Source organism: Hippocampus zosterae, chromosome 3 (genome assembly GCF_025434085.1).
Source record: "Hippocampus zosterae strain Florida chromosome 3, ASM2543408v3, whole genome shotgun sequence".
Lineage (NCBI taxonomy): Eukaryota > Metazoa > Chordata > Actinopteri > Syngnathiformes > Syngnathidae > Hippocampus > Hippocampus zosterae.
In genome coordinates this window covers 24398732-24424881 of record NC_067453.1, presented here as the reverse complement: position 1 = coordinate 24424881, position 26150 = coordinate 24398732, and the positions used below count along the sequence as shown (strand labels likewise).

General features: G+C 42.0%; 3 protein-coding genes and 2 non-coding genes across 6 annotated transcripts; 1 reads left to right on the top strand and 4 right to left on the bottom strand.

Moving 5' to 3' along the window:
• Nucleotides 1-230: 230 nt before the first annotated feature.
• trnam-cau (transfer RNA methionine (anticodon CAU)) lies at nt 231-303 on the bottom strand. Its single transcript has one exon. It is a non-coding gene; the product is annotated as a tRNA-Met (tRNA).
• A 221-nt stretch (nt 304-524) lies between these two features.
• trnan-guu (transfer RNA asparagine (anticodon GUU)) lies at nt 525-598 on the bottom strand. The gene has a single exon. It is a non-coding gene; the product is annotated as a tRNA-Asn (tRNA).
• Nucleotides 599-3572: 2974 nt separating this feature from the next.
• Nucleotides 3573-14182, bottom strand: tes (testis derived transcript (3 LIM domains)). The gene is made up of 8 exons (XM_052061230.1): nt 13730-14182; nt 11389-11474; nt 10779-10851; nt 8778-9221; nt 7310-7720; nt 5324-5539; nt 4844-5002; nt 3573-4148 (listed from the first exon to the last, which is right to left on the bottom strand). The coding sequence occupies exons 1-8, from the start codon at nt 13754-13756 to the stop codon at nt 3963-3965; spliced, it is 1602 nt and encodes a 533-aa protein (XP_051917190.1). The 5' UTR covers nt 13757-14182; the 3' UTR covers nt 3573-3962.
• Nucleotides 14183-15175: 993 nt separating this feature from the next.
• cpa5 (carboxypeptidase A5) lies at nt 15176-21660 on the top strand. 2 transcript variants are annotated; one of them, XM_052061244.1, is made up of 12 exons: nt 15176-15224; nt 16029-16205; nt 16420-16504; nt 16613-16747; nt 18280-18384; nt 18463-18564; nt 19483-19584; nt 19668-19778; nt 19865-19955; nt 20912-21111; nt 21186-21270; nt 21407-21660. In XM_052061244.1, the coding sequence occupies exons 2-12, from the start codon at nt 16141-16143 to the stop codon at nt 21592-21594; spliced, it is 1269 nt and encodes a 422-aa protein (XP_051917204.1). In that variant the 5' UTR covers nt 15176-15224; nt 16029-16140; the 3' UTR covers nt 21595-21660. The 2 variants fall into 2 exon arrangements, with proteins under 2 accessions (XP_051917204.1, XP_051917203.1); XM_052061243.1 differs by lacking the exon at nt 15176-15224 and having other exon boundaries at nt 15997-16205.
• Nucleotides 21661-22254: 594 nt separating this feature from the next.
• cep41 (centrosomal protein 41) lies at nt 22255-25888 on the bottom strand. Its single transcript, XM_052061249.1, has 11 exons — nt 25204-25888; nt 24884-24947; nt 24747-24794; nt 24604-24665; nt 24303-24372; nt 24097-24232; nt 23736-23896; nt 23417-23484; nt 23218-23332; nt 22933-23151; nt 22255-22767 (listed from the first exon to the last, which is right to left on the bottom strand). The coding sequence occupies exons 1-11, from the start codon at nt 25234-25236 to the stop codon at nt 22634-22636; spliced, it is 1110 nt and encodes a 369-aa protein (XP_051917209.1). The 5' UTR covers nt 25237-25888; the 3' UTR covers nt 22255-22633.
• Nucleotides 25889-26150: the final 262 nt, after the last annotated feature.

The following is a 26150-nucleotide window of genomic DNA, read 5'->3' as shown; positions in this document are numbered from 1 at the left end:
ATTTTTTTTATATATTTGGGGGAAATAACAGGGACAGAGACGGAGAAACAGCACTATTATATATATATATATATATATATATATATATATATATGCATGTATGTGTGTGTTCATCAGTGCAGTTTGATATTGTTTTACGAGTCAATCCCCTACTAATGATGCAACATTAGAAGCAATCGAAGGTTTGGGAGAGGTCCACTGTAACACTCACTCATGCCGTTCAAAAATACTGCCCCGTGTGAGGCTCGAACTCACGACCTTCAGATTATGAGACTGACGCGCTGCCTACTGCGCCAACGAGGCCTGATAAGTGATGGTCCTTTTTTTAGTAAACAAATTGTCAAAGTAATTTTGAAAATGAAAGGACAACCTTTTATGTTCCACTTATTCTCTGCCTAACAAAATGTATTCTTCACTTGTAAAGAGATAAATGAAAAGAAAAAAGATACCTACAAGGAAAAAACAGCATAAACAAAAAAATATATATAAGAGTAAAAAAATAGAGATAACGTGTGAAGTCAAAACGTCCCTGGGTGGGCTCGAACCACCAACCTTTCGGTTAACAGCCGAACGCGCTAACCGATTGCGCCACAGAGACGACAGATGCCTAGCTGACACTTTGAGTTATGTCATAACGTTTAATAGTAAAGTGGGACCAACGCCGATGATGACACTTGATCTTGTCATGACACGGAGGGAGCGAGCAACAAAGCCAAAGGACGAGCATCCAACGCTTCTCTGTCGCCCGATCCAATCACAACGATGTGTTTCAGTCCACCGTCAAAACGCCACAAAATTTGGCCAACCTCGAGCACTACACTGCTGCCACGAGTACTACACATGCAGATTCGTCTAGGAAATCTTTGAGGGAAGGTGATTTTGATAGGAGCAGGTCAGTCGGTTCACATTTGTTCAACAGGTGCGCTGGCATCAATCTGAACAATATAAAACGAGTTCAGCGTTTGGACTGCAAGAGCAAACGAAATGGGAAGATTTTTGTTTTTCAGGCGGACGCTGATTTGCATCATGCAAATTCTCGCCACCAGAGTTAAACCTTCACATTCAAGAGCAGCTCGATGCAAAACGAAACACCAAGCATCACGCCACGTTTGGAAAGGGTAAAAAGAAAAAAAACAGACAAATGCAAATGAAAAAAACGTTTTTGAGAGAATTGTCATGTTTGAATGGAATTCATAATTTTGTAAATTGAGGGGTTCGTTGTTTTTCAGTGGATGGCTCTTCTTTTCAAATGACAGATGGAGATGGAATCCTTTAAGCAGTTTATTTAAAAAGGAGGAAAAAAACTTCTGCACCTCCGAACGGACGAACGAGACTCCTCCTTCTCCTTCCCGGAAACACAAAACACTTACTGGTTTCCTTAACCAATGGGATAATATCAACATAAACGTGTTTAAACAATTATTAAACGGAATATAACCTAGGTAACTGTAACACAACATAATATAATGCTCCAATATAAAATGAAAATAATTAATAATTTAACATCATTTTATTTAGATGGAGTTTTCATTCATCTAGTTGTATTTTTGGGGATGAAAATACAGCTTAAATTATGTAAGCTTTATGTGGCCTAAATTTACTTTCCGTGATTTTGATCGGTTCCCACTCACTGATGGTGTGGGTGTGTGTGTGGTAGTTTGTATATATTTGTGCCCCATGACTGACTGGGGATCAATTTATGGTTTCGTCTGCCTTGAGTTGAGTTGAGTTTCGCCCGAAGTCATACGAGATCCAATAAGCCCTGTGGAGGGGGAAAACTATTGTTTTATGTAGGTATTTAAATGTTTTTGTAAACTTGTTTCCATACAGTCACACGATTTATATATTGAATGTCATGAAGTAGTGTACCCAATGAGGTGGCCAGTGTGCGTAAGTGGGAGTAAAGGGAGTGAAGCTGCGACACGTCTACATGTCAATCGCGACTTGACTAAAACCAACAACCCAAACCTTTCGCTGCTTTGACCTCGCATCGTTATCAATTCCTGCAGTTCTCTTTGCTTCTTGCGTACACTGGCGTTCCCTGTAGGCCACAGCAGCAATTGCAGAGTCATTACGGTAGTTGACAGAGTGGTCTTCTCATCAGGTCTGAATGAACAGGAAGTAGCCATGCCGCCATTGGAGACAATGGCGTTCCTTGGGTGATGACGCTTCCTGGAATTGTCAATAGTTTCCAACCCCAGAAGAGTAAAAACATTAAAGCTAGTCGATGACTTTTTCCCATCCCGCCGTACATACATTGTGTGACAAATAAAAAGGCAAAGATTGGAATTCAAAATGGACGTGTCACGAACGTCACAGCAGCACAATAACCCAGTGGCTGAGAAAGTGGGAAAGATGATGAAGGAGATGGGCATATGTGATGTATGAAGAGAGCTTAACCCAACTACCAGAGATTACACTTCTTAGTCAGTGCCACATAATACTTACCCATGGATTGGTTACTTTTTCATGTACAGTAAAGATCTCGGCCTTATAAGGACATGTAAAATGAGAATAATGGACCTGTCAGACCATAGCCCAGTTTATTTAGATCTGCAAGTAAAATATAATAGAGGTCCATGGGCATGGAGGCTTAACTTAAATGCACTTAATGGAAAGATGAGGTAAGAAATAAAAGAGGAAATCTCACTATTTTTGTCAGAAAATGACAACAGAGCGGTATCCCCAATTATGGTGTGGGATGCAGGCAAGGCAGTTTTGAGAGGGAAAATTATTGCAAAATTGGCTTTGCAAAAGAAATCCAGACTGGAGAAATTGGAGAAACTCAAAAACTCATTTCAGCAATTAGAGAGACAACACAAAAAAAAAAACTTTCAATCGGAGGTGGACCAGAAAATGAAGGCAGGCAGTTAAAAATCAGATATCTATGATCTAGAGGTTCAGAAAATACTTACTTTCTTAAAACAAAATTACTACGAGACGGGTAGTAAAGCGGCGAGAAACCTGGCATATAAATTAAGGAAACAACAAGCCGAGAGGGTGGTACATAAAATTAAGGATCCTTGTACCAGACAAATGAAACATGACTTCAAGGATATCCAAAGTTGCTTCGAAGGATACTATAAAGATCTCTATTCTCCAAGGGTCCCTGACGATGGGGAAGATCCTGACGCTATGTTGGAGTCACTCAACCTCCCAACGGTCTCAGGTGATCAAAATGAAGTTCTCATGGCTGAAGTGACTATGGGTGAATTACAGAAGGCTATTTCCCGACTAAAGTTAAAATTTGAGACATTATGGGATACCTGGATAAAATTTACGGAAACCTAAGGAAGTGCTTGAACAGATAGTCGAGTTACCCTATTGGCCCCATTCCACTCAAGTTTATTTCTGATTATTATTATTTTATTTTATTTCATTACTTTTCTATTCATATGGCACAGTGTTCAGGACATTGTATATGTGGGAGGGCAATAATTGTAACCCGTTTCACAGGGATGTCGATGTATGTATGTACTATTTCGATGCCCGGAACTGGTGTGGTTCTATGTACTTAAACACGTGACCGTGTTTTTCTTTTTTCTAACCGTTTGAAAAAATTCAATAAAAAGTTTAATTAAAAAAAAAGATTCTGTGTCTGTTCACAATGGCTTCCTCAGATTTTTTTTTTTGCGGACCTACTCATGATAGACATAATGACCACATTTCATGTTCCTGAAGGAAATGGGATACAGGGACTCATAGTTTAAACGTTTATGGGGTGCACCACAGAACCATTGGTCTCGTATACCGTACATGCTTCAAAATTTTTCACGATTGGACAAGAGTACCCTTGGAAATGTACAAAATGAGCCCACATGTCATAAACTCATATTTGAATGAAAGAAGCGAATGGAGTTTTCAGTAGTTACATGCCTGAGACCTGAATAGAAAAAAAAAGTGCAGACTTTAAGGCACTTGTACAAATGGCTTCACCTCAACGCAACGCTGGCATCCTGAATTCACGCCTTCTTCTTGCACTCAACAGAGCAGAAGAGCCGTCCTTGCACCGCCATGAAGCGCTGGCCCATCAGAACCTTGGCGCAGCCGGAGCACTTGAAGCACTGCGGTGCCGCGTGCCAGTGGTGCTCGCCATACGACACGCGCTGAGCCTCGGGCTCCACCGCCTTACCGCAGCCTGAACATTTCTGCGAACGTCACAGACAGATTGTAGTTGCTCTCATGGCTAATTAAAAACAAGACTGAAGTTTTATTCCTAAACAGTAAATTTCATGTGTGGTTGAAATTCTTAAATTGTAGTTGAAGCGTTTTGCACATAATTAAAATACAAATTGTTAAGAAATGACGTGATTGACCACAGCGCATTTGTTGACAAAGCAAGCAGTACCATATTTACCCCACCAGGAGGCGCACCTTCAATGAATGGCCTATTTTGTAATTGTTTTCATATATTGGACGCACCGCACTATGAGACGCAATCTACATTTCATCCACTAGATGGAGCTACGCTCAAGGAAATGCCAACAGAACGATCAGATGTCAGTAAAACTTATTTAAGAAAGCGGCGACACAGTTCACTTAACCAACAGCAAGTTCTAACATTGACTCGTTCACGTTGAACTCTCTTGCCGCTGTTCTATTTCCGTGGTCAACTGCGAAACCGATCGCCTTGTGTTGTGAACTCTGCGTTGTCAGCATGTCTCAAGTAAGGAGCCATTTTGGGGGTCGAAATATACCGTAATGACCATACACAAGGTGCATCGGATTTTAAGGCTCGATGTGAGCTTTTAAGAAAATGGAAGGCCTTCAGGTGTGCCTTTCAGTGCGGAAAATACGGTCGTTAGTTTACAATGTGTGGCTAAAGGCGCAGTGTCTTACGTACCACAGCGTAGTTGTTCATATAGCAGGCCGTGCAGACGGGCTTGTCCTGCTCCATCACGTACGTCTCTCCGGCCAAGACCAGGTCGCAGTCGAAGCAGCAGAAATGCTTCAGGTGCCAGTTGTGGCCCTCGGCCTGCGTGTACTCGTTACTGAAGATCAGCTGCGGAGGCACAAAACCACTAAATTAGCAAAAACTCATTGTCAGAGAAAGCTGGAGGCCGTCACCCCTGCAATTTCTGGACACCTTTTTTCTTACTTCATTCGAGGAAGTGTTTTATGAACTAGATTCAAAATTCAAAATACCAAAGAAACAAAGGAGGAGGGGGGGGGGGGGGACCAGCCAAGTGAATATCCCACACAATATCCGAATTAAGAAAAATAAAAATGTTTGACAGCAGTAAAATGACTGATGCTTGACAGAAAAAGTGTGAAGGCTCCCATCTCTGCCTCCATTTGAGCATTGCCGATCTATGGATCTCACCTCATCGCACCCGGCGCAACGCGGCTTCTCGCTGTCACCATAGTGACGTCCGCAGTAGAGTTTTCCACGCTTCCAGAAGTAGATCATGTCCACCAGCAGCTCGTCGCAGGTGCAGCACACGAAGCAGCCCGGGTGCCACAGCTTGTCGTAACCGGCCCGCTCGGCATACACGGCAGGGTCGCCAACGCGCATCGGCTGATTGCAGCGGCGGCACGACTGCGGGGAGGGGGATGACGTTTTTTTTTCTTTTCTTTCTTTCATTTTCAAGTACAAGCAACTGGTTGCGCTAACACTCCTAACTGGAAGCAAACCTGGAGAAAGTCCTTTCCAGAAATGGCAATGATTTGGCAAAGAATTGGCTCCTCAAAGTTAAGCATTGTAAGTGAACCATAAAAATATCTCAAATTAAGAAAAGGAATCGTATAATTAAGTGTATGATAAATACACAAAATAATAATGTAAAAATAATCTGACCCCATAGAAAATGTGGAAAAATATCATTTGAAAATTCATCAAATACTACAAAACACGAACAAAATATACCGGGACATAAATATAGATTAATAACTAATCAACCCCATAAAAATTTGAAGTATAAATTATGATAGAACATAGTAATTAAATCAAACCAAAAAATTTGAGGAATAATCAAAACCATTAAAAATATGGGAAAAAACCCAAAATAAAACAATTTATAGGCCTTTTAAATTTGGAAATAAATACTATTTTCGGAGAATTGCTCCCAAGTTAACTGAGAAACAGTTGATACAAAAAAAAAAAAGAGTTAAAAAACTGTGAAATGCAGTTACTCTGAGTTAATCAGGCAAGCTTTCAATAACAAAACTGGCTGACTCAAAATTAACCGATGCTAAAATAATTCATGAAATCAATAAAAACATCAAAAAGTTTTGGTTTTTTTAAACTGGTGAGTGAAGTGCCTTCATGTCCCAAACAAGTGTATTAAATTAGTCATTTGTGAGTTTTTCTTCCAGGGCTCTTTCTACTTTTTTGCCCGTTTATTGTTGACCTATGCCACAGTTAGCAAAAGGACTATGGCCCAAAATGTATAGAAAAAGGCCTTACACTTATTTGTTAAATGCGAGGAAATTGTCGTGTAATTGTCGCTGAAAGATTAGCTGCGCCGGCGTGTTGCGTTCATTGTTGCACTGTTAACACCCTCCTCCCCCGCGCTCTTTGCCAAAGCAGCACACAATGCGCCGCACGCACACAACAGCCAAACATCCGTCACAGAGTCACAATGGAACACTTTGATGTGACATTTGCGACTGGCCGCACTTTTTTTTTTTTTTTTTTTTACTGTCCGCCGCATATTCTAAGAATACAATTAAACACGACCCACATCAAACAGTTCCAAAAATTGTTTGCGGACTCGATATGACACTTTTAGATTTATATCATCATTGATATAATCGTGTAAAAATAAAATGTTGTTCAGTTAATAATAGAATATATTACAGTCAATAATTTGAATATTACGAGAGCACATCATTTTGACAGTTGTGGTCAGCATTGTGTGCGTACCTACAAAAGTGTGACCACAACCTTCGCTATTTCATCCACACCGACATATGAAATTAGAATCCGGATTTAGTATTGTTGTAAAGCACATACAAATCGATCCGTGTGACCCCTTTCTTTGCAAATATTCTATTTTATAACGTGGTGACCCACAGGTTAATCACAGTCAAAACTTTAAATGTACTGTACGTATTTGTTGTTATGGCTAAATTACGCTGATGAGGCATTTAATCAGGTGCGCCTCATAGTCCAGAAAGGACGCAATGTTCCAGGGAGCTACAACACTTGTATCACCCGTCTGCTGTTTTCAAAATGATCATACGTGATGGAGCGCCGGTGTCTTCGATGACGAGTAATATTTCAGCAGACTCTGACATGGCGTCGCTGCACAGTGTTGCATAAGAGATACATATGAATAAATAGGAACATGAAAGGAAAAGTCCTTACAAAGCTTTGCTGCGTGGATCCTGGGGCGGCCATGGCTCCAGCAGCAGCCGCGGTACCCATGGCGCCTCCAGCGGACACGGGGCCGGCCCCTCCAGCTCCAGCGGTCCCCTTGAGACCCACTGCTTTAACGCCTCCGGCACCGCCTGGCTCACCTTGACCCGTCTCTGCAGCCTGCAGCAGAACCATCTCCTCGGGCAGCCTCACGTCGCCGACACCCAGCGCCTCGTCCTTGTACTTGCGCACAAACTGCTGCATCTTCTTGACTTCGGCCGGGCTCAGCTCGTGGCACTTGGCCGGGTCCTGGTCGTGCTCGGGCAGCTGGCGGGCCATCTGTTGGCGGCGGTAGGCGGCGCCTTCCGTGCCCGCCACGGGCCGCTTCTCGGGCGGCAGTAGCTCGATGTAGCGCACCGCCTGCGAGGAAAGGAAGACAAACACAGACCAATCATGGAAGAGGGAAGGGAAAATATTTGAGAGTAAGATATGACCGCAGACCAAACAACTTGCACAGCACATTCAGACCTCTGGAAAAATCAAAACAGAACAAAAACTATGACACCCACCCCCCTAAATAATCCTAATTTTTGAGGATTTTTAAAAATCCATTTTTAATATGGCTGTCATGAAACAAAATGTGGAAAATCTGTTGTGATACACTCTACTACTGTAGATTGTATAGTCATTGAAGTTGCATTAATGGTTAAACAGAAGGTGGCCTTTGCGCTTAAAGCAACAAAATCTAAGTAAAATAAAGAGAAAATGTGAAATGTCCCTTAAAGTCTTAAATCTGCTTTTTAATGTTCCAAAATAAATGGTGTGTCAACATTTTTTGATTACTATAGTAATCTATATTACTATGACTATAGTAATCTACTGAATGTTTCTTGCTCGATTAATTTGTCCTTTTGATTGTGGCACTCACCTAATCTGTCGTAAATGACACAATAGGATTTATAATTGGCAATGCCTAACTTCTGATTTCAAACTCCTTTTCTTTTTAGAAATACGTAAAACCACAATGAAACGTTGGGGATTTCCACTTTTTAAGAGATTAAGGGAAAGATTAAGGGAACTGAGGGAAACTCTCATTACAATGATGCCCGCAAAGAAATTGAGTTTGAGAGTTGATGCCACCTCGTTTTAATGTTGTAATAAATTGTAACTACATTGCGTACTCCATTTGGCTTCTACAGTGAGAGGGATTTTGTTATTTCTGACTGAACTTTGGCGTCCTCTAGTGTTTACTGGCGATTACTCCCAACAGGAAAAAAAAATTGCACGTTGAAGACAACTTATCCAACCATCCATTTTCTGCTCTGCTTTATCCTCACGAGGGTCGCGGGGGAGCTAGAGCCTATCCCAGCGGTCTTCGGACAGAAGGAGGGGAGGTGGTTGGGGGGGGGGAACACCCTGAACCGGTCACCAGCCAATCGCACGGCACACTGAGACAAACAATCAAAGGCAAACTTACCACATATTTGTTCGCCACGGGGGGCGCCCACTCGTACGTGACAGACTGAAGAGGCGTTTCTTTGTTGACCAGCACCACGTTGGCAGGGGTGGAACTGATGGAAACGCTCGCTGTGTTCGCCTTGACGGGGGCAACCCCAGCCGGCCGGGCTTGGGCACCGCCGGATGGCGTAATTCTTGCGGCTGCCGGTAAGCCACCGGATGCGGTACCTCCTGAGGCTGTAGCAGGCAGGACAGAACTTTGAGCGCCAGTAGTGGTGTGAGGTACGGCTGCGGTGGCGGAGGCCGGTAACACGGTGTGGGCAGTGCACGGTAACACTGTTTGGGCGATGGCGGGGCTGCCCAGCGTGATGGTGACGGCATTGCCGCGGTACACGGGGACACCGTCCGTCTTCAGCTTGGCAATGAGGCCGGTGTACTTGGTGTCCTCGAAGAGCTTCCCCACCTGCAGGGACATTCCAAAGAAAAACAAACAAAAGAAAAAAAAATCATTAAAATATGTGTAATCATTATGTGTTATTATGTGTAATATTGACACATAACGGGTAATTAAATCGATTTTGAAACATCTGAGTAAAAAAAAATAAAATTAATGTATGTAAATCTAAAAATGTTGTAAAAACATTCTACATTTTTTAATTGAAAAAAAAAATAAAGGATTCATTTAAATAGGTTATTAAAAATGTGAAAAACAAACGGACCAAAATTCATTGTAAAAAAACTACATTTATTGTGAACAAAACTAATTAGTATTTTTTTTGTGTGTGAAAAAAAGACAAATAAAATGTGAAAAAATAAAAACAACCAAATAAACATTCTTGAAAATGTAAAATAAATGAAGAAAAATGATTGATAAAACATTTTGGGGGTTCAAAATTAATCAACTCACTTTTTAATAGAAAAATCTAATCAACAGTGAAATTGTGTTACATACAGTTTGGTTATTATTAAAAAATACATTTTTCAAACGATGGATGAGCTTTTTTTAATGTGGAAAATACAATTTATACAAATTATTAAAAAATAAATAAAATGATTAGTTAGAACAAAATTTTCAATGTGGAAAAAAATTAGCAGACGCTGCACCGATCCGCCTGTCGATCTCCCGCTCCCTCCTACCCCCACTCGTGAACAAGACCCCAAGATACTTGAACTCCTCCACTTGGGGTAAGATCTCCTCCCCGACCCGGAGGGGGCACTCCACCCTTTTCCGACTGAGGACCATGGTTTCAGATTTGGAGGTGCTGATTTTCATCCCAACCGCTTCACACTCGGTTGCGAAACGCTCCAGTGAGAGTTGGAGAGCCCCGTTTGAAGGACGTTGTATCGGTCTGTCGTGGTGAAGAAGGAGCTGAGCCAAAGGACGAAGCTCTCAATTTACCGGTCGATCTACGTCCCAACCCTCACCTATGGTCACGAGCTATGGGTCATGACCGAAAGAACGAGATCCCGGATACAAGCGGCCGAAATGAGTTTTCTCCGCAGGGTGTCCGGGCTCTCCCTTAGAGATAAGGTGAGAAGCTCAGTCATCCGGGAGGGGCTCAGAGTCGAGCCGCTTCTCCTCCACATCGAGAGGAGCCAGATGAGGTGGCTTGGGCATCTGATTCGGATGCCTCCTGAGCGCCTCCCTGGTGAGGTGTTCCGGTCATGTCCCACCGGGAGGAGACCCCGAGGAAGACCCAGGACACGCTGGAGAGACTATGTCACCCAGCTTGCCTGGGAACGACTCGGGATCCCCCGGGGAGAGCTGGAAGAAGTAGCTAGGGAGAGGGAAGTCTGGGCTTCCCTGCTAAAGCTGTTGCCCCCGCGACCCGGCCCCGGATAAGCGGTAGATGATGGATGGATGGATGGATGGATGGAAAAAAATTAATGATAATCAAACCCATAAAATGTTTGTGTGTGTGTGTGTGTGTGTGTGTGTGTGTGTGTGTGTGTGTGTGCGCGCGTGTAAAAAAAAAAAAAACGCATCTAAGGTAGAGGCCGAAACTTTTGAGCTCCTGACCTTTTTGTTCTCCTCCGTGTTCATCTGCACATTGTGCTCCGCGAGCCCACACTTGCAGTTACGACAGATTTTTCTGCAACAGACAACCATGGCCCAACAACCCATTAATATGCATGTCTTAAACATCCAGACAGTTTGACGTTCAACATGCAGACCAGTCGGACAATTTTGCAACATCAGAACTTAAGAGCGCAATCGTTTAGGACTGCCATTACATGTCCATGTGGCTTCATATGTTCATAATTACAGTTGAAGAGAGATCTTCCAAAGACGTCTACGTCAGCGTTCACTCCAGCATTGAGCCAACGCCAGATTCCTGACATGTTAAAGAGTCTCTCTGTTCTGACATCAGTCAAGTGTTGCTAATTAAGTCTCTGAGACGCCGATCCCGATCCAAACCCACACGCTGGGAATTTGCCGGAATCGAGCAGTGAGTCATTGTGTGAGTCCATGTGTTGGGTTCAACAAAGCTTTCTGTTCAGTGCTTGAGTCACTCAGGCATCAATAAAAAGATGCGCTGCCTCCACAAATAAAAACATGGCTGCAGAAAGTAGGACCGTGGTTGATGATAACGAATGATAAACGAGGTCAACCTTGGTGAAGGTCTCACCTCCAGAAATGAAGCTCGAAGCCTTCACATTTGTCTTTACACTTGAGGCAGGCGGCGCCCGCGCCAAACTCGTGTCCCAGTGTCATCTGAAACACAAACATTACATGAAGAAGACACTTCATTAGGTACACAACCCCATGCAACATCCTTTCGCGACCATGTATGGTCACTGAGTGAGTCAGTGACCCAGGGGTGGTTCCCCAAAAATGCTGACTCAGGAAGCCTCCGATTGTGTCACTTCTTCCTGTTTTCACACTCACGTTAGTTCAAGGAATTGCTGTCCAATCAAAACCGAGGTGTGCCTAATGTTGTGGCCAGTGCTCATGATAAATACACAAAATACAATACAATACAATATACAATACATGCTGATTTATATAGCGCTTTCACAACAGCGGCAGCTGTAACAAAGCGCTTAACAAAACAGTTAACATAAAGTAAAATAAACACAACACATAACATAAAACACGGACAGTCGTGCAGTCCTAACCACTTTTCCGTCACACGCTTTGCTGTTTGAAGCAATTTGAGATGAAAGAGGAGAGTATCAAAGTGTCCTTTAACCAGTGGATCAGAGACGTCATGCTCAAAATGTGCAGACGTCGGCTACAAGCTAAGTTTCAAAGTCAACAAGAAGCTGTAGTAGTCATTGAAAGTTTAAATGTTCACCCAAAGTATACAAATAACTAATCACATTTTATGAAGCATGCAAAAATAAAAACTCATACTGTATGTGAAAAAAGTTTTGAATGAAAATAACTTTAGCTCATTTCCAAGAATTTGAAAAATACAAATAATGAATGAAATTATTTTATTTAATTTGAAAAAACGAAAATAGACTAATTAAAGTGATTACACAGAAATGATTTTAAAAAAGCCAATCAAAAATGATTAAAATCATAATTGCATATGAAACCCTTTATAAAAATGTGCCCCAAAAAAGAGTTAACTAATTTTAAAGAATGTAGAAAAAACGCAATAAAATTATTTTTTAAACCCATTTTAAAGGATGTGAGGGGCTGGGGGAGTACACATGTCTATCATATGGCATATGGAGTAATGATTCTTAACATTTCCATTATTTCCTATGCAGCCTTTTTTTGGAACTATTAATGTGGTTTGTTTCCAATTTTATGAGTTGTACTGAATTTGAAATTGTGCCTGAAAACATCACCTGTATGTTTACTCACGGTTCAACTTCTATTATTTCCTTTGGGATTTTGGAACGTCCACAAAAAAAAAAGGCACAGCGCGAAAGAAACTCCAATTTCACATATGTCAAACTGCATCAAGACATTTGCAAGGGTGACTTGCTTGATATTAGGTGCAGAGGTTTTTATGAATTTAGATTGTTTATCTCAACCAGGGATTAAAATTAGACGCCTTTGCATGCCTGTCTGGGTCATCTGGCAGCTCAACAAAACATCACTTAATGCATCCGTGAACACACAAACAAAAGACGCCTTCAAAATGGGACTCGTCGCTCACACACTTCTTGGTTGGTTGGGTTTTTTTTTTCCTTTTAGCATTATCAAAAAAAGATGTGTCCCCACAACTGTTTCTCCATTAAGAACCACAAAAACTTTTAATTTCAGTCGAGTGAAAGGCATATGTCTCTATCTATATCCCATAGTGGACATCTAAACTGATTTTAAAGTATTATTACTGTGTGTACTGTAGTATATATATGTATGTTGGATGCGTGCCTTTATGAGGCATGGCCTCGTGAGTGATGTCAGGAGCTGGAGTTGGCCACTTAGTTTGTGAGCGTGTTGGTGTAGAATTTGGACGAGAGCAGCACCTTGAAAGTGTTCTCACTTCGTATTGTGGGTTTGACCATTTTTCCCCTTCAAGAAGTACAAAATGAAAACGCTCACGTGGATCTGCTGTATACCACAGGTCACACCCAGATGTTCCCAAACAGACACTAGAAAATCCCACTCAGCTCCTGAAGTCAGTAACAAGACCACGCTTCTTAACGGCCCACAGCAAACACAAATTCTCAAGTTTGTACATTTACACTTCACAAACCTATGTTGTCTTTACATTCTGTTTAGTGCTGTTATATACTGTATATATTTAAATAAAATCTATTGGATGTGGCGTCTGCGAAGAGTCGTCTTGATGTTAATTCACTGTAAACTGAACCTGAATCGTGAATAAGAATAATAATAATAATGTCAAAACTAACAATCATCGTTATGACAGAATGACTAAAGCAGTTTGATCAAAGGTGTCAAACGAACTAGTTTCAACAACTTCTGGGCGTTTGTCTTTGGCGGCCAGTGACGACCACCTGCACTGTGTCCGCCTCGCGCACCTTAGCAGGGCGTTAACTCACTTTCTTCACTTCCTTCTCGATCTCCATGTTCGCTTCTCTTGGCTCTTTAAAACACAGCAACTGAACCGAGTGGACGCGGCCGGAAAAACTGTCATAAATTACCCGCAAAAAAGAGACGACGAGACAGTCCAGATACGACAAACCAGCAGGTTTTCACACCACTTTCGGTTCTGGAAACCAGCCCACTACGCACCAGCGTCGATCTACTATCGCAGCTAAAATCTGTATTTCCGGTGTTGAGAAGATAACATACATTTACGACGAGTGATTTCATCGTTTTTTTTGTTTTTTTAATGTTACATAACATCTTAGATTAATCGAGCCTCTAATAAATAATGACACAATTCATGATTACCCGTTTGCCATCATTTTCTTCATTGCGAGAGTCCAATCATTTTATTTTGAAATTCAACATGTAGTACTCATTATTCCTCAGGCCAAGATAATGTGTGTTTGACGCTACGGGTCCCGTTCACTTTCAAGTCGGTCCCGAGTTGTGCTGACAGATGTTCCTGTCAGGCCAATAGAAACAAGGCGTACAAAGACCGAAGCCATGAAATCAGCCAATTGGCGGTCAGAGAAGGCGGGGCCTCATACCGACAAAGGATTGAGGCAAATTTGTCTTATGAACCTTTAAAAATACTCAATCCGTTGATCAAATTTTGATTTTTATGTGTTTATTGTGTTATGAAGAACACATATAAGGACATATATTACTACCAGAGTAATCGTTGTGATGTTACACGTCTGGAAACATTGTGTTTTCCTGCAAGAACTTGTTCATATTGCCACACCCTGAAAATTTATTAATCAGTGAACTGTCAAGTTTTGCTCGCATTGTGGCACACTGATATTGTGTTGCAAATTTCAGCATATTATATTAGCGCACTGACTATATAAATGAGTTATTTCTAAGTCTACTAACCCAACTTCGTCAGGATGTCATTTTTTTAAACATAAAACTGTTGTATAAAAACTCCAGTATATTAAAACAAGGCTAAAGTTTAGCCGTGACTGCACAAATTAAACCACCGAGTAAAATCAAAATAAATTCACGTAAATAGCTTCTAAAATTATTTTTTAATTATTTTATTCATTTATTTATTTATGGGTGGATGGATGCATGGATGGATGGATGGATTCACAAAATATGGTGCTAAAGGTTATCTTATCTTATCTTATCTTATCTTCTCTTATCTTACTAAAGCAAGCACATTCTTCTATTAAGTCCTCTGTTGACAGTGTCATTTGAAATTCATTTCCAACCAACCATTTTCCAGCCCCTTTTAGCGCATATTTATACAAAACTGTTGGGAATGCAGCAGTTTTTATTCTTCCATGTCACCTTGGATCAGGTGCTCTGTACATGTATGCAACTGACCGTGTGCATGGAGCAGTCTATACGAGTTCAAGTATAAAAAGGGATGTTCTGTGAAAACGCTGCCTCACTGTGACAAGACGACACAGAATAGGACACTTCATCTTCAGTGAGCAGGTACGCGCTGGCATCAAGGTCTGTGTGTGTGTTAGTGTGTTTGTGTGTGTGTGGGGGTGTGAGACCGTTGCAGATGGTTTTAACACCTGCATGACTTTCCTTTGCTATCAGTCACCTTACATAAAGCAAAGTTACAACTTGTGAGCAGCGCTAAAGGTTGTTTCTCTTAAAGTAAAACGAATGTTGCAGTGCGTTCAAAGAATGTCCAATATTTTGGACATTCCCAGCAGAAAAATTGTGTTTGTTACTTTTGCTGTCAGAGGAGCACATATTCATTCACATCAATATGCTGATTAGTATTATTTGTTGAGGTTTTTAATTAGCTACAGTGTGAAGTCACAAAAGAGGAAGATGTACCGGTAACTGTCGACGTCTTCTTCCTGGTGTCTTGTGAGAAACCGTCTGCTCATTTGCTTGATTTGAAACAAAAGAGATGTAAAAAAAGAACATTTTATGCATGGTCTTTCTGGATCTTTCCAAAAATAGTTGATGATAGTTAATAAATTCAAATCAAACAAATGATGCTGTTGACAATAGCAGCCATTCTTTGAAAAGATATTACAATAACAAGCTGTGAAGACTGACACCAAACTTTATTAGGTACATAAGCCACAATATAATGTGAATTCATTCATTTGCATTGTTTTTCGACTGCTATTCTTCCCAACGGTAATAATTGCCACCTCTTGAATATGATTTTATCTTTTGTCATTTGTTTGTCTTAATTAATTTGATCATTTTCTACCATGCTTATTACGTGTGTATGTGTGTGTGTGTGTGTGTGTGTGCGTGTGGGAATCATAGCAGCTGCCCACACACCTCCCTACCCTTGAGCAAGGTGAGGTTGACCCGCCCCCAGTGGGTCCATAAAGGGACGAGCAAGGGGTATCGGGCGGGATTCTTGAATTCTGTCACGATGAGGGTCTTGCTCGTATTGGCCGCGGCGCTGATTGCCGCGTTGGGCAAGGAGACGTTTGAGGGGTGAGTTGATGGCCATCTATCGAGAACACACACTACACCTGTTACACCTTGGAGTGTGCGTAGGTTGATTTGTACACTAATGGGATAAAAATTATATTTTTCCGACCACATTACTTATAATGAGCGGGGCGGCGCGGTGATAGGCAACCTAACATGTCCGATTGGCAATGCAGAAGTCATAGGTTCGATTACGGACCCCGTGTTGTGTTCAAAGACATCAGGTTCTCCGCATGGTGGCAAATGATGAAGCACAGTTGTCGCTTCTGAAGCAAATGGAGGACTTGGAGGAGGAGTATGGGGTGAGACGGCATCCTCTGGTGGCAGTATGAGATACAACCAAACACTTTCGATCACTATTGTATGGCTAATCTCGTTTGTGTGGACGTGTGTGTATCTGCACTTGTCAGCTGGACTTCTGGATGGAGGCGAGCAACGTGGATGCTCACGTGGACGTCAGAGTTCCCCTCGGGAGTCTGGAGGCCGTCAAACTTTTCCTGGAGAGCAATGACATTGAATACTCCGTCATGATTGAGGATCTGCAGGTCAAAATACCCTTTGCTTTATTTGGTTGGTTTTAGTCGATTGATTTTTTTTTGGCCCTTCATTTAATTGTGTGTTGTTTGTCCAGTCTTTCCATCGTTTTGTGATTTTTTTCTGCATTGGTTAAGCATTCTTCGGTTGGTTTGTTTCTTGTTATGTTAGTTAGGCTAATTACGGTAGTTTATATTTTTTTTTCATTTTGTTGATAGATTGAACACTCTAAATTGTCCCTAGGTGTGAGTGTGAGTGCGAATGGTTGTTCGTTTCTGTGTGCCCTGCGATTGGCTGGCAACCGATTCAGGGTGTCCCCCGCCTACTGCCCGAAGACAGCTGGGATAGGCTCCAGCACCCCCCGCGACCCTAGTGAGGATCAAGATGAATGGAAGATGAATGAATGAATGATAGTATTAATACGTTGTGAGTGTTTTTTGTTCGTTTGTGAGTTAGTTTTTGGTGGGTTATTTTGTTAGTTGTTCATTCACTCCTTTGATGGTAGGTTATTTGTTCTTTCCTTAAGTTACTAATTAGTTTGGTTAGTTTGTTAGTGGTTTATGAAGTAAGTGTTGGTGAGTTGGTTTATTTGTTCATTTATTCCTTTGATGGTTTCATTCTTAATCACAAGTTTGTTTATTTGTTGGTTCCGATATTCATTAGTTGTCTGAAAAATCTGTTGGCTGTTGGTCTGTTATTTGGTCATAAGTGAGTTTGTGTGCTCAGTTAGGGCGGCCCGGTGAACGGGTGGTTCATGCATCGACCTCACAGTGCTGAGGTACCTGGTTCGATTCCAGCTGCGGCCTTCCTGTGTGGAGTTTGCATGTTCTCCCTGGGCCTGTGTAGGTGTTCTCCGGGTACTCCGGTTTCCTCCCACATTCCAAAAACATGCATGGCAGTCTGATTGATCACTCTCAATTGTCCGAGGTGTGAGTTTAAGCGCAGATTGTTGTTCGTCTCTGTGTGCCCTGCAATTGGGTGGCAACCGGTTCAAAGTGTCCCCCGCCTACTGCCCGAAGACAGCTGGGATAGGCCCCACCAGCACGCCCTGCAACCCTCGTGAGGATAAAGCGGATCAGAAAATGGATGAATGGATGTGTTCGATTCCTGTTTGTTACTCATTTCTGTCATTGCTAGTCACTGACTAGTGAATCTTATCTTTTTCGTTAGGGTTCGTTCAAGGTTGCTAACATTTTTGAAGATGTTCAAAATTTCCTTGCGATAAGAAATTTTTTTTGCAACTACTAAACCAATGGCATACTGTACCTATGTCGAATGTCTTCTCAGCTTTTAAAGGAAGCCTGATGAAAAATCAGCACTAGGTTCACAAATACTCACAACCCCTCGCCGCTCTGCGGGATAGAGGTTTTAGTTAGTTAGCTAATCATTAATCTATCCTGTCATTTGTTAGTTTGTACAATTAATTTTCGCTGTTAGTTGTGCCAGTCAGACAGATGGTGCTGTGGTGAAAAAAAGCTTACTGTGTGTGGCAACTGGTCTACACCGAGTAGGAATTCATAAGCAAGTTGTTGTTTGTCCTCAGATGATCTTGGACGAGGAGCAGGAGGAGATTGACGCCTCCACCCGTGATGCCGAGCCCAGAAACACCGATAGCTTCGACTTCTCCAGATACCACACCATTAGCGAGGTGCCGCCACCCTTAACTTGCTCATGACTACGGTAATTGCTGATTGTTGTCTTCACCTTGTCGACGTGGTGCTTTTAGCTGTACAGGTTCCAGGACATGCTGGTGGCCGAGAATCCCAATCTGGTCAGCAAACTAGTGATTGGTCAAAGCTACGAGCGCCGTCCGCTCAACGTGCTGAAGGTAACCATGTTAGACAAGCCAACATGGTGTAATCTGCATGAAAACCGCAATGTTTAGTCTTCGTATTAGTTTGTTCGTTTGACATTTGATAGACTACTTTTGTTGTTTTTGTACGTCCATTAGTTAAATTAGCTAGCTAGTTCAATTATCTGTGTTGGTCCATTAGGCAGTCTGCCAGTCAGTCGGTCAGTTACTTATTTAGTGATACTGATGAACGACAGTGTATTTTTGTTCAGTTTTAGTTAGTTAGTCAGCTAATTAACAAGTTAACTAATTAACTAGTTAATTAGTTAGTTAGTTTGATCTATTTTTCCTCCTCTTTTTTGTTTATTAGTTAGTTAGTTAGTCAGTCAGTCATTCAGTCAGTCGAATGGTTGTTTGGTCGCCCAGTCAGTCAGGGCTTTAGTTATTCAGGTTGAGTGGTCAGTTGGTCAGTTTATTAATTAGACTGGTGGACTCTTTTGGTTCTGCTTTGGTCCATTCGTTGGTTAGTCAGTTAGTTAGCTGTACACTTGGTTTTGCTCTGATGCATTGGTTAATTATTTCATCAGTCAAGCAGTTTGTTTATTTTGCCTGATGGACTCTTGGTTGTGTTTTTGTACATTACTTTGTTCGGCTGGCTGTCTTTTGGTTAATTAGTTGGGTATTTGTTTTTTTTCCTTTTCTGTCCTGCCAGTCAATCTTTGTTCATTTCAATGTTAATTACTTATTTGTTCACTCCATTCATTGGTCTTATTTTCATACGCCCATTAGTTGTTTGTTTGCTCTTTTCATTGCCAGCTATTCTAAGTATCTTTTATGAGCAATATTTTTGTTTTGTCCAGCTACATTAGCTCTTTGGTTTGATGTGAGCAGAAAATCCTTATCCTGAAGACATTCTAAATGAAGAATCATTTCTTTCTTTTTTTTGGTTTGCAGTTCAGCACTGGTGGAAGCAAGCGTCCTGCCATCTGGATAGACACGGGCATCCATTCTCGTGAATGGGTTACCCAAGCTAGCGGTGCCTGGTTTGCCAAGAAGGTGATCCGATGATGCCCAGCTGTGAATCGGTTTTAGCTTTTTCTTTCTTTTTTTTTTTTTTAAACCGAGGTGTCGTTTTTCAGATCGTTAACGACTACGGCCAGGATCCCGCTCTCACGGCCATCCTCAACAAGATGGACATCTTCCTGGAGATTGTCACCAACCCCGATGGCTACCACTACACGCACACTAGCGTGAGTCCGTACTGCAACACAAAAACTTCATCAATATTACTAATGACCCTCTTGACTATTTTCAATATTGGATTCCATTTTTCCAGAACCGTATGTGGCGTAAGACCAGAAAGCCCAATCCTGGTACTTCCTGCGTGGGAGTCGATCCCAACAGGAACTGGGATGCTGGTTTTGGAGGTAATCATGCTGAGAAACCAACGTAGTAATCTGATAACAGCTTGTATGCTGTTATGATCTCTCAGTGCTTAGTCGGTCAGTTGTTTCTTCCTTCGTTAGTTTAACATAACGCCGCTTTCTTACAACCTCCCATCAATGTTTCTGACTTGGTGTTAGTAGTTGGCACGGATGTTATAAGTGAACAAGCTAGCTAACAAATGAAGTTAGCTAACTAATGAAGTTAATTGATCGTTCCTCTTTCCGTTAATAGGCTACATTAGTTGTTTTCTTCCTTAGTCAATATGTTAGTTGTTGCTTTATTGTCCATGTTCGTCCCTTCGATAGTTACTGTAGGCAGTTGTCATTTCTTCATTCCTTTGTTGGTGAAGAAGTTATTTGTTAGCTAGTCAGTTTTTTGTTGTTTTTTTTTTAGGGATGAGCAAATGACAAATCTTCATGGGGTAATTAGTTGTTTGTTCTAATGTTAGTTACTGTTTCTTTCACCGCTTGTTAGTTGTTCTTTGATTAGTTTGATACTTTTATGTTAGGTAGTTACGTACTTGTTTGCAGTGTTTTTTAATGTACTCACTCTACTGTAGTAGTATAGGCTAATGCCTTTCAAGCAGACGGTGCTCATTATTTATCGTTGGTTACTCAATTGTTCCTTTCGTCATTTTTCTGTTCCTTCCATTGTTACTTGTTAATCAGTCAGTTAGGCACTTGTTTTTTTAATCATTAGTTGATAAGTGAGCTAGTTAGTTTCAGTTAGTCCCGATAACTTCACCGTCCTTTTGTATGAGTCACCGGTACAAAACGATAGCATCCATTCCTCAATTAACCGAATCTTCTCCTCACAAGGGTCACTGGGTGTGCTGAATCCTATCCCAGCTGTTTCCGGGCAGTATTCAGGGTACACCCTGAACTGGTTGCTAGCCAATCGCAGTAAAGCGGTAATACACTTCTTTATTGTTTCTCAGGCCCCGGTGCGAGTGGCAGTCCATGCTCGGAAACGTACCGGGGCCCGCGGGCGCACTCCGAGTCGGAGGTCAGCTCCATCGTGAACTTCGTCAAGTCTCACGGCAACATCAAGTCCTTCGTGTCCATCCACTCGTACTCGCAGATGCTGCTCTACCCTTACGGATACACCAGGACACCCGTCAAGGACCAGGCTGAGCTGGTAGGACATTGACTCAAATGTTGTATAATGATGCTGTATTACACTCTCTATTGATTATATTTGCATTTGTGCAGCACACTTTGGCCCAAAAGGCCATCACTGCTCTGGCCTCTCTCTATCGTACTCGCTACCGATACGGAAGCATCATCAATACCATCTGTAAGTTCTTTTTCTCATTGAACCTGTGCAATTCCATTCAATATGTCCAGACAGCAACAAACTATGAGCAGTCAAGACCCTTGCAATATTTGATTTCAAGTCCATGCTTACCCTTTCATTCTGTCCCGGATTACAGACCAGGCCAGCGGCGGAACCATCGACTGGACGTACAATCAAGGGATCAAGTACTCGTTTACCTTTGAGCTCCGTGACACGGGACGCTACGGCTTCATGTTGCCCGCCAGCCAGATCATCCCCACTGCCAGGGAGACGTGGCTTGCCCTCATGGCCATCATGGACCACACCTCTAAGAACGCCTACTAAGGAACACAGCACCCTGTACAGGAAGAGGAAAAGTAATAATAAAGCAACAGTCAGGAAAACCGCAAATCACTGTCGTTTTTTTCTATTTTTCTCAGATAATAATGCAGAAAAATATGTAAAATTCAACTTTTTGTACAATTTACTACTGTGTGAAAAATACAATTAAAATAAGAAGTACAGTGAAACATAACCAGGAATACAATTCAATAAATCTTAAAAACTACCTTATAAAGTAAAACACTAGATTTTATTTAAATCAAGTAATTTCAGAAAATAATGGAAAAAGGAAAATAGCACCAAGTATAATTCCAAAATAATCCAAAAATGAAATCTTTTAATACAAGAGTTTGTCTCTTGTAATTCAAATCAAATTAAATATACCAACCATTACTCCATTTTTAAATTAAAATCCACTAGACAATAAAATCAGAAAGAAAAAGTAAAATAAAATACAATTAGACAAATTCTTCATAATTTAAAAAACGTTTTTAGTTTTGACGATATGAAAGAAAACACTGACCAACAGCTGTACAACCAGTGTACAATGACAACCTCAAAACACCCATAATGATATGAATAGTATTCATAACCATTATAACTTCAATTTTGCTGATGACATATTTACCTGGAAGGATTTCAGGAAATAAGAAAACAGCCACAGAAAAATTGCAGCAAACATTTTATTTAAAGGTCACTTAGAAGAAAAAAAAAAGTCACTTCTGGTCAGATCACCTTTAAGAGCAGCACTCACAATGCACATACCGGTACACACACACATACGCACACGCACACACACACAGATTTAAGTTTACAAATGATCATAAAGATGTATTGTGATGAAATTCACAAAGATGCAGCATTCAATGTGCCTTTTGCTTTACACGTTAAATATGAATAAAAATGAGAAAAAAATGACCATGGTCCACTGACTCTTCATTGGAGTGCAAAAAGACACTCCTGTGCAAACACATTCAAATGTTAGGCTAAGGAGGGGATACGACTACAGAGGAGCACCAAGAAGGCGGTGTTAGTAGCACGTTCATTTCCAAGGCCTGTGAATTCGTCCGCTGTCCCTGGAGGACACTGACGAGGCGGAGGAAGCCAAGCGGCTGCTCCGGACGCTGCCCACTTTCGGCAAACTGCTGGATGTCGACATGCGACTGGATGCGCGACCTGAAGAACACACACATAAAAAGATGTTTCGAAGACATAGTAATTGGTGTGAATCAAATCCCATTTGGCGAGCATCGTATTATGTGTATTGCATTCTGTGAGTTGTATCATGATCATCCTAGAGCGAATCAAGAAATGACACGGCACGTGTTGAGAATTCCTTACTGCTGCCCATCATGACGAAGTTCTCCAGTTGGCCTTCGATCCTGGCAAGCTCGTCGGGGGTGAACCTCCATCTTTGCACCGCCACCTGCATGAATGGCTGCGGCGGTGGCGGCGGGACGCCCTTCTTCCACTTAGACAGCACGGTGGGGGGGAGGCAGGAGGCGGGCAGCGGGCCTGTCGTCATGCCCTCGGGGAACTTCTGAGCGATCACCTTGAGACCTGGCAGATGACAAGAGCGAGTGAAGTTGTGGCGGTGACCTCGTCGATGCCTTTTTTTCGCCTTACCGCCGCTGAGCAAGAACAGGTTCTCGAAGCCGCGCTGGCACATGCTGGTCGCCGCCTGGCTGGCAATGCGCTCATCCTCGTCATACACGATGATGATCTTACCCTGGGCGTTTTTCTACATGTGCCAGCTGTTAAAGATGAAGTCGATGATCTGTTCTGATTTACAATCATGTTTTGGAACAGCTTGAAAGAAGGATACATATTCCAGCACTTCCTTGGTATAAGGGTTCATGGAGCGAGACAGCGTGGCGATGGGAAAGCTGTGAGCTGGAAGAAAGACGAAAGGATGAGGTTCTGCTCCAGATGGTGTCATCATCGGAGCATTTCAAACCGACATAAACAATGACGACATAAATAACAATGAATAGAACAGAACAAATTATTTGAGGACAGTGGCAACATGTTTGCTACCTTAATTTTATTGTTCAGTTGTACGGTGCACTTGTGTGCTCTGAACAAAATGCATTACCATGATGGAGGAGGAGGATGAAAGGGCGAGAGGGTGAAAGAGACCTTACCTGAGATTATGTGGCACTGATCATAGAGTTCGCGCTCACGCACATCCAGCAACAGGTAGGGACAATCTGGATAGGGCTTTTCAGTGTCCGTGTTCACGTCCTCATCGGGGGCCTTTGCTTTGTCGCCGTTCATGTTCAGCTCGCCAACGCCATTGATGACGCTGCCAGGAAACCACACAACCATTTTTAGTTATTAATTTTGCAATGCATGAGCCCCGTCGCAATCTTCTTTAAGTTTCCTTTTTTTCTCGAAAAATATGGCTCAAAAGTGGCATTGAAACTGGGAAAATCAAGCAAGATTTTGGCAACTCCCGTCAGACTTTAGCTCACTGAGCACCTGAAGCGGGTTTGTCAAACTTACCTTAGCAATGTGGACCTCATGGTCTGGGTGTGTGCCATTCCCGCATCCTTGGGCTCTGGCGTCTCCGGTGAGCCATTGACATGCCTGGCATGCGATTCTGCTTTGGCCACCATCATGCCGTCACCGCTCCCATCATCTGACAGAAACATTTAGCATGTTAGCGTTGTAACAACGGCTATTGAATCACAATTGCAAGTTTTCTTTACCATTAAGGCTGTGACACAAATCATCGCTGACACATTCATTCAAGTCCGACACTGATGCCACCTGAAGTATCTGAGGTGGAAAACATGGTTTATCATCAATCGTGGTTAGTGTTGTGGTAGCTCTTACACTTATTTGACAAGGTAAGAACAAGGTCATGCAGTTCAGAATCCCACCAATATTTTTTCCAAGATAAATAGACAATACATGTATGTTGGAGTGCAAACAACAAGCTAGCGTCTTGTTGTTCGCACTGCAACATTTTTTTTAAAGTTCAGTAATAAGAAGATAAAAATGTCTCACCAACTCTGCAAAGGTTGTCACTTTAAAGCGCTTGAAGATTTCACCTTTGTTGAACTTGTAGTCTAAAAAAAGGATATTAAACAATTCATTTAAGTATTGTTTGAACCTAGACCCATAATGATAAATGCTAATGCCTCACTCACGTTGTTTTATCTCTTCCAGGCGCTCCAAATACTTGGTAAGGCTAACCCCTATTTTTAAGGGACATTACACAAATATGTCACATGCAAATTGATGCTCTATGATCTGTTAAATTAAAATAGTAATTGGTGGGGCCTACCCGTGTCCAGTTTAGTTTTGATGTGTTGATACTTGGCATTCTTTGGTATCTGTTTCCTCATGTACTGTAACAGTCAAGATGAGTGTATTCATTAGGGAACAATAGAATAAGGAGAGGTTTTGCCGTTTAAACACTGGTGGTCAACATAGCTTGCAGGTGCCCGGCGGTTGCCATGGCAACAAAACCCTAAGCTAGTGAAGCAGCTAGCTAGCGCTGCTGTTAGTTTTAGGGGAACAGTCAGTGGCGTAACATCGATATACACACAATAAACTCCACAAGTACATCAAATACACGAGTAAAATTACTCTAACGGATATTACCCGATCGCCGCCGATGCCCCTGTAGATCGACATCTTTCACCGGAGCGTCGACACCAAACGCGTTTTCACGCTTTAATGTCGTTCAAAATGTTGAAATCTTAAAGACACTTTGTCGCGCATGAGCGTAGTTGGCTCCCAAACCAATTATTTTCCCTTAATCAAGCTCCCTTTATTCGATGTTTGCCTCTCGTATCGTATCATATCCTAACATGCGCAGACCGGACTAATCAATCGTCTGCACACTCAATATGGCAGCGAAAATGCAAGGGCTGCATCATGTAAGGCGGACGTCGGTGACACGACGAGTAGACGCGTTTGTAAGGCAATTCAGGTAATTGTCTGAGCACCGGCGTGGCAACGGCGTACTTTACATCATCACAATCATTACATCAATGCCGTAAGCCTCCAACTCCGGCACGTCACGCTCGCGAGAGTTGAACGTCGAGGTCGTACGTCTCCACTTAGGACAGCATGCTAGCAAGTTAGCCTAATTCCGATGAGTGGATTCTTGTGAAAAATACGCTGATAGACTTTATTAAAAAGTCAAATGAGTCATGTCAAACAGCATCACCTGCTCCTAAACCATCAACATGGTATTTTTAACAATTTGAAACCGGATGAAAATATATAAAACGATAGAATGGCACGTTGGGAAATAAATTCCGACTAAAAACAACAACATAGACACAACTGTTTCAAGCCGAATTGAATCTGCAAGGTCTCTCTAGTGAGCGCGCTGATTGGATAGTGGCCAATCAATTAGGCCAATCACAGATGTTTATATAGAACCTGGACACGGTAGGTCGATTTTGAGCCAATCGTCCACTTCGACTCTGCTTCTTCGTCGCCATTGGCTTAAGAAAAACTCTGACTTCATGACTCCGTTGACGTGGGGAAAACATAATTTTCATCAGTTTTAACTCATGTCATCATTCATTCACACGTGT